General features: G+C 40.6%; 1 protein-coding gene across 6 annotated transcripts in view; it reads left to right on the forward strand.

Moving 5' to 3' along the window:
* The window catches only part of PWWP2A (PWWP domain containing 2A), a 40,100-nt gene extending 33,390 nt beyond the window's left edge, over nt 1-6,710 (forward strand). For 2 of the 6 annotated variants that reach the window (XR_002339711.1, XM_021076910.1), the window contains one exon: nt 1,783-6,710. Coding sequence is in view for 4 of the 6 variants with exons in the window: in XM_021076910.1 (XP_020932569.1) it covers nt 1,783-1,934 (152 nt within the window). In the remaining 2 variants the exon portion in view is untranslated. The remainder of the gene's footprint in view (nt 1-1,782) is intronic. The other 4 variants (XR_002339710.1, XM_005674533.3, XM_021076911.1 and 1 more) reach the window with 4 other exon arrangements.

A 12,556-nucleotide genomic window follows, 5' to 3' on the forward strand; every position in this document is an offset into this window, starting at 1 on the left:
CTGCAGCCAGTTTCTTAGGACAGACCTAGAGATCCTAAAAGCATTAAGAGGAAACTCATCTTGAACATGAACACAAAAGACTAGCGGGCCAGACTCTGTGGTCTGGGGTCTTGCATGTTTGTTTTTTACACGGCACTGGAGAGGGGAAATGCACATGGATAACACCATTCTTTGATGCAGTTTCTTGATTTTCCTCTTGGCTAGAAATGAAAAGAAGATTTTGGAGTTCCCGTCGTGGCGCAGTGGTTAACGAATCTGACTAGGAACCATGAGGTTGCAGGTTCGATCCCTGCCCTTGCTCAGTGGGTTAACGATCCGGCGTTGCCGTGAGCTGCGGTGTAGGTCGCAGATGCGGCTCGGATCCCGCGTTGCTGTGGCTCTGGCGTAGGCTGGCAGCTACAGCTCTGATTCGACCCCTAGCCTGGGAACCTCCATATGCCACGGGAGCGGCCCAAGAAATGGCAAAAAGACAAAAAAAAAAAAAAGATTTTTTTAGAATGATTATTGAAACCCAAGTTTTAAATATAGAGAGGTTCAAAAGATAAATTCCTTGTGCATTCATCTTTTTTTCTTGTGTGACTGCTATTCCATTGTAGCTAGTAGTATATTTGTTTTCTCATTAAAAAAAAAGGATAAATAGCCTTTATTTAAACTTATTAAACCTCATTTAAGAAAATTACTCTTGGAGTTCCTGTCGTGGCACAGCAGAAACACATCCGACTAGGAACCATGAGGTTGTAGGTTTGATCCCTGGCCTTGCTCAGTGGGTTAAGGATCTGGCATTGTCATGAGCTGTGGTGTAGGTCGCAGACGTGGCTCAGATCTGGTGCTGCTGTGTCTGTGGTGTAGGCCGCCAGCTGTAGCTCCAATTAGACCCCTAGCCTGGGAACCTCCATATGCCATGGGTGTGGCCCTAAAAAGACAAAAAAATTATTAAAATTAAGTAAACATGTGTATGTATTTCTAGATCAGGTGTATAAAGTTTCTCTTTTTCAGTGCCAGAAGAGCCTTAAGGTTTTGATTATATGCTACACTTCTGGTTTAGCATTTAAAAACATGTTGTAGGGACTGCATGTTTAAATCTGTGATCCCAGAGTTGATTACACTGATGAGATAGATGAGTTGTTTCTTATTTATACTGTATTTAAAGTAGGGAAGTAGGAAACAAGTAAATAGTTTAAAAAGTAAGGCTTAAAACAACAATCTTTTACCTGAATTATGCTTAAATGAGAAAGCTAACCTTGTCAAACCCATTTCAAGCAGGTGGTTAGCTCACAGTAAGCTCAGGCCTGATGCTCCCCCCTGGCATTAAAGGAGAATGGGACTCGGGCAGTTTTTGGTCAGTCTTCAAGAGGGAAACTCTGAGCTCATTCATGATATGCTACAGATAGGCTGACAACTTTGGCCCTTGTTGAATACTGAGGAGATCATGACTACTCCAACACTAGCCTAGTGTTAGGCTAGTAAAAATTTTTTGTCAGGAGCATTAAATGTGAGCATTATTGTAGGGCTAACATCTTCATGAGCCTTTAGGCGTTTGGCTGCTCAGTTGACTTGGGCTGGAGAGTGCCCTCTCCTGGCCAGCACTGGTGTGCACACACCAAGTCTTTCCTGTTACCAGAGCTTCACGTTCTTTGAAGCCAGTGAGTTACCTAGGATAAATTAATTATGAAAAATTCAATTGAAGTTTGGTCTTATTTTTAAATTTTTTTTTGGTAAGATGGATTAAAAAGAACTCAAATGACTGCTCTATTTTTGTTAACTTGGTTTTTTCTACCATAGGTCTCAACAAATGGCAGCTATTACATCAGACAGTGACGAATCCTGCTGCTCCCTTACAGTGTCTGACAGACCACTGTGGATTCAGACTGGGAGCATTGAAGTTAACAGTGAAACGGGCAGGTCTGTCTGTGTTAAGCCCTGCCACAGAGTGAAGAGGGCATCATGTCATCCTTATCATTCCCAAAGTAGGTTAGGCTAGATTTAAAGGGGATGCATTAGTTCTTTCTCCTTGTCTTTACTGACCTTGGTTAGCTGGGTGTATTCATGTAAGTGATAGTTTGAATGAGTGAAAATAACTTTTAACCAGTATTAGCTGCTGTGTTTAAAAAAAAGAAGAATAAAAGGAGAGCTAGCCTCCCACGAGCTTCCTTGAATTGAGAGGAGTTACTCCTAGGGTAGAAGTTGGGTGTCACAACTGCAGAATTTTGTCAAGGATGACTGAGTGTCCACTGGAAGTCAAGTATCGGATTTATCTTTTCATTGTCTCAGTCTCTGTCACTTTTATACTCATTACTTCTTAGTCATTACTTAATATATAAGGATATGTGTAGCTGTATATAAGTGAATTAAACCTCAAAACCGTTGTCATTTACAAAAGGCAAGTCAAAACTCAGGAGGAATGCTTAAATGTATCTGTAATCTATTTAAGTACATTTATTAAAACCACCTAGGATAATGCCTAAAAGGCTTATTTGGGGGCTAGCAGGAAAAGTTGAGGAAATTTTGCTGTGCTGCTTTTGAAGTTAGTTTTTTTTTTTTCTTTCTTGAATTAAGGCTATTTAACTCACTAGTGTTTGAAGCTAGTAAAGAGATATTAATTGAATTGTATCATTGTATGTGAGCTGTGATTTGCAAACTGGGTCAGAATGGCACATGTTGGATTCAAGATTGAGGCTGGGATATTTTGGACTCTTACCTATGTAGGAGTGATAGCTACCAGGTGATCTGAGGGAATAGCATTTTCAGTTTTCTGCACCTCCTATGGGAATAATAAGATCTGCTTTGGTCCTTGGCTTTCCTGCCAACTTGAATAGGCTTCACTAAGGTTGAGTTGTAAATAGAAGGAAATGAAATTGTACAGGGGATTGGCTGTTTACCTTTTTCTTTCAGTTTATAAAATGGGGATACTTACTTCCAAAGTTCCCTGAGTCTGAATTTATTATGATCATATCAGTATCTTAGTTTTAGACATAAAAACTTTCCTTAGCTCAGTGTTTAATTTTAAAATGATGTTAGTCATTCTGTTTCTTTAGTAGCAAGGACTACATCACCTTCTGTTTTGATGTGTGCAATATTTATGGCTAGAAGCCAGTTTTCATTGCTTGAGAAGAAATGTGATAGACCCCCCTGTGAAGTTTATTTTATAGGCTTTGATCCAGTAAGTGAAGCATGGCAGCACTGGAAGTGAAGATCTTGAGTTCTAAGAAATACAGCTACTTTGAAATGTTTGGAAGTTAAATACTGGGAAGGATGGGGTGGTTTTTTTTTCTTTTTCTATGTTTTGTCTGTTATTATTACACGGAAGGTACCATATCTTTAGTTTAAAAATACATTGGACCAAAAATAATCGTCGTTCTTTCCACTGCTCACATGTTTTGGAATTTAAACTCTCATTGATACTTAGGCTCCCAGGTTTGAAAGGCATAACCAGGGATTGTAGAGGTTTCAATGGGATTTCTACCACCGTTTGGTATCAAAGCAAGGTCAGTAATGTTGGGTATTCTAGTCTTGCTACTTGACAGTAATTTTTACAGGTCTTGCCCTTTATAAACGTTCTGCTTGGTGGCCTGCTTTCTGTTGGAGCTAAGGTGCAGAGTGCCTCTGCTGATAATGTGGTTTGCTGGCTTAACAAGGGACGCTGTGGTCAGTTGAACCCGTGTACGTAAGTTGCTTCTAGTAGCCAAATGGTGCTCTTGATGCCTTTTGATGTGCTGTGTGTCTACCACCGGGGAGCCACCCTCCATGCCTTTCCTTTTCTGCTCTTGCACATTTGTGGACAGTGTGATCTGCAGTTGAGTTTTACATAGCTGTTTTTTTCCCCCCCCCCATATAAATTTGTGTCTTAAGCCTGTAGGCAGCCTGTGCTAGAGGAAGTCTGCTGGTGTTTCATAGTCCAAGTGGTGAAGCTGACTTGCAAACTTTAATATTGTTACTTGTGAAATGGCAGAATAAAGAACAAAGCAAAATCCCCCCTTTATTTGGCAAATATTCACAATTAAGTATTAAAAAAAAAAACACTCATGTGCAGATTGACTATTTGAAAGTGACAACCATTTTATTTGTGTTGGAATTTGGCCAGATATATTTCATAAATAACATGAATGTTTCTGCTGGTTTATAGTGGCAGTGAGTTGTTTTCTCACAAAAATCCATGCTGTTCAAGTTTAACTGATTTAAAAGAAAAAAACTGGATGTGATACAATCTATATAGCTCTAATTTAAATAGGGATATCATTTTTCTCATATAAATTACTTGTACTTAACTACGTTTTCTTCCTTTTCTTTACTATATTTCAGCACAAAGACATTAGCAGGCTGCTGGTTTCATGGACCTGCACCACAGTGACACAGAACACCAGAGCATCAGGACTGAATGAAATTGGAGACTCAGATTTTTAAAGCTGCACTAAGAAGTAAATGATCAGGCAGTGGTTAAAACCAACAGTCTATACAAGGGGCACTTGCAAATTGTGCTGTGTTAAGCTGAAGAAAAGGTATTAGGGGAATATTTTATTAAAAACAGACTACTGCAATAAATTATGTGTGAGATGAGGAGAAAAGTGATGTGAAATAGGCGAAGAACTCCCTTGAATTTTATGTATGAAGAATCACTGACAGTAACTTCTTTTGAATGTGAAGTTCTTCTCAGTACATTTTGGACAGGCCTAAAAGGCATGGGATGATGATAGAAATGCTGAGTTATTTTTCATACTAAAACTTGCGTGTATTCACAGTTTAATGTTAATCAGCTCAGATATGAACAAAGGTGTTTCTAGAATGGCTCTCCTCTGAAACAGCAATAGTCACAAATGCCAAGGCCGATGTTTCCTTCAGGGTGCCAGTGGAAACAAGAAAAGATTATCTAACATCCTACGAAAAGGATGGCAAAGTGCCCCCGCCCCACCGAGAAAATTTGGATCTTTTCTTTAATAAAGCAGGGCTATAGTATCTTAAATATACATTTGCTTGTTAGAACATACTAAGTAAGATGTATTTATTTGCCACCAGTATTTAACATTTTGTGCACATTTTCTTTACTACATTCTTTCATATTCTGACTCAAAGTGGATAGGCTAGTGTTCGTTTTGGAGTGAAAATATACTCTTAAGAGCTAGTTCTTCTGCTGAGCCGGAGAAGCTTTTTTTCTCTGTCCTTACTGATTTTATCTAATTCAGAAAAGGTGACAATATCTCAATTTTGATGTTGACCTCTCTCTACAGCTTTCTAAGTGCAAGAAGTTCTCACAGGTGTCAGGTGGGACTTGACCCTGGGGAACAAGCAACAGGAACAGACCCATAAAGACGGTGAACTTTTCATGCATGGGGTATGGATTCTTGTTAATGGAGACCTAGATGTTTTTCTTGTCTATAGAAAATACATATTATTGAAAAACCTTAATTTTTTTTTTAATGAATAGAGAAAAAAACAATGAGAAAACCAGATAGACCTGTTAGTACTACATTTTTAAGGCATTTTATATTTGATGGTGCCGTACTTTTAATAATAAAACTGAAGTTTTTTAGTGGCAATACTGAATTATTTTTTAAACCAGAAAGATAATCCATATTGATTACTTAATACAAAAAAAAAAAGGAAAAATGCCAAAAAAAATTTATTTGAAGCAACATAACTAAGCATTTGGCTCAAGCAGTCAAACTATATAGGTTTGCAGTTACTTAATAACCCCACACTCAGAATTAACAAAAATTTCTGGATGAGTTTTACAATATTTACTATACCTGACTGATACTTGTTTTACAACTCGAGAAAAGGTAGGCAGTCTTGTTTCTAGCAAGTTAATGCAAATCCTAATTACACTCTGAGTAATTAGAAGCCTTGATCACATTCTAAAATTGTCTTTATAAAGGGAGTTCCTCTTGTGGCACAGAGGAAATGAATCTGACTAGTATCCATGCGGCTGCTGGTTCGATCCCTGGCCTTGCTGTGAGTTGTGTGGTATAGGTTGCAGATGTGGTTCCAATCTGGAGTTGCTGTGGTGTAGGCTGGCAGCTATGGCTCCAATTAGGTCTCTAGCCTGGGAGCTTCCATATGCCTCGGGTGCGGTCCTAAAAAAATAAAAAAAATTGTCTTTATGGAAAACTCTTTATCATGAAGTCATTATACATTTGATCAAGTCTGAAAAAGCTCAGGAACTGCAGCAGCAGGGAGGGCTCAAGCTAATGCGCAGGCACACTGTCCCGGTGCCCTGGCCTCTGGCCCTAGGCTGGGTTCCATCTTGTTCTTTGAGATCTGTAACCAAGCAGAACCAGATAACTCCTAGGTCATAGCAGATTCTGTGTAATAAAAAATTCTAACTAAGCTTTATAAGTATTTGTGCAGAGTGATGGAAATGACCAGGAACTAATATAAAAGAATTTGGGAGAGATCAGGTTTTAAGTATCATATTATTTTTTCTTATGACATTCTCAATGGTGTTTGTTATAAACCCAATTTTCATTTTTTAAAAAGTGAAACTTGGTGGTATTTAAAATGTAGACATACTATGTTGCTATTTCACTTTCATTGCTTTAGTTGCTTAATATTTAAGCTTTGCTTCATGCTGCCGTCATCTGTATTTCAAATCTTCACAAGCCTGTTTTTGTTTTGTAGACTTGAATGACATTGTTTCTCATCTAAAAATATGCAGAGACCTAAATGCTAAAGAAAGCTGTGGAACATGTATCCAATAAAGGCTTGTTTTTTTTTTTTTTTAAAGAATTAGTTATTTAAAAACTATTTGTTTACTTTTTAGGAGTTAGGTTTTAAGGATTAGCTTTTACATTGTTAAAATTTGTCCTTTAGGGAGCTGTTTTAGCTGTTCTAAGTAGTGTTGCTTCCTTAGAAGAACAAATGGATTTTAATCACTGGGAGATTTTATGGGATCTCTGTGACCAAGGACAGAGGAAAGGAGAAAAGTTGAATTAGGACCCCGTGCACAACATTACTGTTTTCTCATGGAAACCAACAACCTGCCACCCAATGTTGGATGTAACTAAACATCTACTGGTAGGTTTGTTTTAATTTTAAGTAGTCCTACCCTTATGGATAAATGGTTGCTTCTTTAAAAGCCCCATACATTCAGTGTGAGGTCAAGTGTTTGACCAGAAACAAACACTGAGTTGCCAGGAAAAATTAGCCTCTTGAAACCTACCAGTCAGTTGAGATATTTTAGGGATGGCCCGGAAACTTTTGGTCAGTATACTTCCCTCCCCCCCATTTGAGTAAAGCAGCCTCTAGAAGGCTGCCTGTTATTCCAGAGTGTATATGGAATCTTCAATCACAAACATTCTCTCATTTTAGTCTATCTAAATGAGTGTAAAAAAGGAAGCCACTAGAATCTGACTCTGTTAATATCTTTTTTTCCCCTCAAGTTTCCTACAAATGAAAATGCAACTAGAGAACTAGGTAAGGTAAACACGTCATATGCACATTACCTGGGCAGGCCCAGAAGAGATCCATCCAACACCATTCCTGATCATCTAGTGTATGTGTCAGTATAGATCAACTCCTACAACATAGAGGGGATGAGTGACAAAAGCCATGGCTGCAACTTGGGATCTTTTTGGGTGCTGTCTTCAGCTAAGGAAGCATAATCATTTATTAAGGTTAGATTCATGCCCTCAAATCATGTACGGAGTGTACTGGTGTCACCCTAGGCATGCCAGGTATATAACCACACTTTTAAACTGTACTTTTATGTAAGCCATTTGCTGCTTTTATACCTGATAGCTTGTTTCTCCTCCTTTTATGTAACGATTTTTTTCCTCAGGGCTTTGAACAGAGTGTGTTTTTTTAAGTATACTTTTCTCTAGTGATTAGCATCCTGCCAAATCTTTGCTTATTCAAAAGGAAATTTCATGGACTAACAACACTTCTGCTTTGATATCAAGAAGGTATGACCCTGGGATGAAAGAGAATACACCTCAGGAATTCTGTGCCAGAGGGAAAAAGAGCTGGCCAAATACGTGTGGCTCAGTCCTTGTCCTTAAGAAGTAATACTCTAGGATTAGCCCTTTTGTCATTCCCTCCTGAAGCATGTTTATAGAAGCAACCTTCCAATAGGAAGGACTGAAAGAGAGCAGGTGATATTAGGATAATGCTTTTCTTCACATAACCTGCTTTTTTGTCAAAGGTAGAGACATGGATTAGAATCTTAGTTCTGTCAGTTAACCATCCTGACAGAAGAATCACTCAGTGGCCACAAGGGCCAGAATGGGCTATGGAAAATATACACATTTCACTTAACAAGCTCTTTAGTTCTCCTTTTTGCTTTTTTTTTTTTTTTTTTTTTTTGCTTTTTAAGGCTGCATCTGCGGCTTATGGAAGTTCCCCAGGCTAGGGGTCAAATCGGAGCAAGGAGCTGCTAACCCACACCACAGCCACAGCAACTTGTGATATGAACCACGTCTGCTACCTACACCACAGGTCACTGCAATGCCAGATCCTCAACCCACTGAGCGAGGCCAAGGATCAAACCCACATCCTCATGGATAGACGTTGGGCTCCTTACCACTGAGCCGTAACAGGAACTTCCCAAGCTCTTTAATTCTCTTTAATTCAGCCAAGCAACATCAGGGAATTTTTTTCCCTATGTAAAATACTCTCTAAACTTGTGTCTGAATTCACAGCCACTCAAACTTGTGATCTAAAAGTGAAACATCTGCAGTGGGAAATGCCATGAGGTTAAGGGGAGCCTGATGTGTCACTGCCCTAGAAAAAGCACAGCCAGGGACTTCAGTAAGACATAAAGCAGCTTTATCGCTGATGGTGATGGGGTTGATTTACTTGTTTATATGCAGCTGCTTTAATGCCTGTAGAAAAGGAGAGGGTAGAAAAGCTTTGGCAGCTTTAGGGCCTCTGATGCCAGCTCTGTCCGTGGCAATGCCAGTCAGTATCACCCAGCTCTAAGAAATTATCAGACTTTGCTTCCTCCTCGCTAACTTCCTGAGGCCAAATGCACATAGGACCTTCTATTTGGGGACAGTCAAACCATCCCTTGACAGAGTCCACAGATCCTTTGAAATTTACACACTCTGTCCCCTCACTCCACTCTCCTGCTTCTCATCCCTGGCCTCCCTGAGGGCTTCTGTTTTTAGTTTGCTTGAGGACTTGCATGTCTGTGGATTTCTGACTTGCTAATAAGTCTGGGGACTTGGAAGGCACCTGTGGGTCTGGCAGCATGAGGTGGCTCCCTGTGTCTAGGTGGGGTGCCTGATATAGGCAGCAGGTTGGCACAGCACCACACCAAGGACAGTGAGGCTCCACTATCTTCAGAACTAGCTCCTGACACTGGAAACTAAGGGCTTCCTGAAGAGCCTCTGGGTCAGTTCCCCTCCCATCTGTCTTGATGCCGGATGGCTTAGGAGCCCTAGTGCCTGACAGTTACCATCTAGAGCAGGCTGTATTTTCCAATAAGCCAGAACTAGCAGCTGGGACTGAATCAGCCACAGTTTATTAGCTGTGTGCTTCCTTGGCATGGGGCAGCAGGCTCTGCCATGCTTTAACTAAGAAGGAAATGCAAGCTTCCAGTTTCCCCTTTGATGGAAAGGAAATCACAGGTGTAGGGAGTCATTTTTAGCTGGCTGCTGGAAATGAACTCCTGTGTGATGGAGCTGATTCCTAGCCCGCGGACCTCAGAGGGCTGGGAAATTAGAAGAAAACTGAGTATTCTTAAAATTGTAGAATGTTTTAAACATTTCTAAAGGTAAACTAATTTAACAAACTCCATGTACCCATCCCTAGCTTCAACAGCTACTAACCTTTAGTCAGGAAGTTTGAAAAAAGTTTATTTTTTTGGCCGTACCTGTGGCATGTGGAAGTTCTTGGGCCAGGGAACCCTTAACTTGCTGCACCACAGGGGAACTTCCAAATTTTTTATATTTTGAAATATGAGGACATTCTCATTTGTTTTCATAAACTAATTTTATCACTAGTTTCTTCGCTCTTTGGAGGGTTTTAGGCAGTCACTCTGATACTCTATTTTAGCCCCAGCTCTTGGGCTGGCTGGATGAGGTAGGGAGATGAAAGGCAGGGTCAAAAGCGGAAGTGATCACAGCAGCCAGGACAGAACTGTGGGCTGCAGGCTTTCCTTCCACCAATAGCAAGCTCATGGGAAAGCACAGACAAAGGGCAGGGGCCTAAACTACGGATTTCTCCTGTCCTGTGTGGTGTCTCAGATTCACACGCTGGTCTTGGAGGGGTTCTTGGGCCCTTCTCTTTAAAGATCTCATGATTAAAGCAACCAATAATTTGCATGGCGAGTCCCATCCTCCCTGGTCTCCTATCACAACCTTTCCCTTTGACATTCCAAGTTCTGCTAAACCAGTTATAAAAGAATCTGCAAGTCTGCTTAGCTCTTGGGATCAGACAAACCACCTTACAAATACACTTCCCAATCCGGTTTACATTTAACAGCTGCTGCCAGCTCCCCAGTCCACAACAGTCCAGCCTGACAGTAACATGCCTCCGGGAAAGTCTGTACCTGGTCTTCCTAAAGCAGTCTGGATTCTAGCTTGAGAGCTGTGTCAGATGTGATTCAGCAGTGGTCTTGGAAGCCAGTGCAGAAATCTGAGAAGCACCAGAAATAATCACCAGGCCCAGCAACATTTCCTAAAGCAGTTCCCTACCTTTGACTGCACAAACTGTTGTAGGAATCATGACTTTCGTCATTTATGGACTAAACAAATATTCAAGTCTTTGACTATACCTGAGCAACTCTGGAGGTCCAGTATGTGGAGTCTTGTCATTTTACTGAAGCTCAAATGCAGGCCCAGTGCTGTAGTGTTCAGGTCATTAGCCGGCAGGCACGGCCAACTCCTAGCCCTCTGCATCTCGGCATGGTGTAATGTTCTCTATGCCTATAAGCACAATAACTTGTGATAAGATGCCACATTTTGGGGGGTTTGGGTAATGTGACAAGGAGCAAAAGGATAGGGGAAGAACAGATGCAGTGCTTGTGATGGAAGGGAAACACCGAAAGTTAGTTCTTAGAAAAACAGGCTGGATTATTATTTTTTGGCTATTTTAGGGCTGCATCTTGGGCACATGAAGGTTCCCAAGCTAGGGGGTCAAATCAGAGCTGTGGCTGTTGGCCTATGCCACAGCTACAGCCACATGGGATCCAAGCCACGTCTGACCTACACCACAGCTCAAGGCAACACTGGATCCTTAACCCACTGAGCAAGGTCAGGGATCAAACCCACATCCTCTGGATCCTAGTCAGGTTCATTAACTGCTGAGCCACGAAGGGAATTCCAAAAGGAGGCTGGATTTTAAGAACAGGATTTAACTATGGTTTGGATCCGTGATGTGAGGAAAATCAGCTAATCCACTGTACACTCTGCACAGAAAAAGTATGACTGAATTTGTTGTAGTAACAGCCATATCCTGGGTAAGCCTACAGAGGATCCATCAGGTGGAAAACCTGCTCCTGTGACAGAGGTGTGAAGGTGCTTGAGACATTGTGGAAACATGCAGAGAACACAAGATTGCACTGGAAATGGGACCCGGGAGAAGGGGAGGCTGCAACTAGAGGACAAGTTGGGGATTTCTGAAAGTCTCAAGACAAGCTCTTAAAAATATCCAAGATGCAAAAATGAAAAGCCAGGAGTCATATGTTTATCGGCCAAGTCGAATAATCACTGTCTGAGGTCACTTTACATGGCCGCACAAGAGGGGCTTGACTGTTAAAAGGACTCCTTACAAAACATCTTTTTAAGCTTCACAAAGAGTATATAATTACTGGATTCACTGCTGGGAAATAGCTGAATCTTCCACACTGGCCAGATAGCATACCTATCCAAATGAACACACTACTGCAGGAAGTTAATGGGGGCCATAAAGGCTGGGGTGTTGAGGTCATTCTGGACAATACAAGAACTCACGAACTCACCGATCAAGCCTCTGGCTGTTACCAGGGGAGACCAAGCTGTTGTCCTTCACCGCCTCCCACCACATTTCTTGGAAGGTGAAAAACAGCACGTTAACCATCTAAGCTGACATTTAAATCACTTGCCTGGTCTTGAAATTTTGAAGATGACTATTTTCTACTCATCTTGATAACAGATATTGGTTAGAAGTGAAGGAGGCATCTTTAAAAACAGGTACAAAACGAAGGCCACAGAATCTACAGACATTTGGATAGAATGGTTTTTTCACATTGAGACCACTTACGGAATGTCCTTTAGTGCCAAATGACTAAGTTTCTAATAATGCGGTAGATGCTGATGCTATTGAATATAAATATGCCCCTTATCTTCTAGGAGCTCAAGGCCTATTCTTGGAGGCAGATAGTATTTAAAGAAAAAAAAGTCTTTGAATCTTCAAGGAAATTCTAAAAGGAGACCAAAATCATTCTGACTCACTGCAATGTCACATAAGAATATAAACAATGTCACAGGTGCGATTGCCTTAGCAGTAAATTCTGGTGTATTTTTTTTTTTTGGTGGGAAGAAGAAAGCATCACAAGGCTTTAAATCATACATCTTAGCATCCTTATACGTACGCTTTTCCTACTTTTCAACTCTTTAAGGATTTTTCTATAGTCAAACATTTT

Source organism: Sus scrofa, chromosome 16 (genome assembly GCF_000003025.6).
Source record: "Sus scrofa isolate TJ Tabasco breed Duroc chromosome 16, Sscrofa11.1, whole genome shotgun sequence".
NCBI lineage: Eukaryota > Metazoa > Chordata > Mammalia > Artiodactyla > Suidae > Sus > Sus scrofa.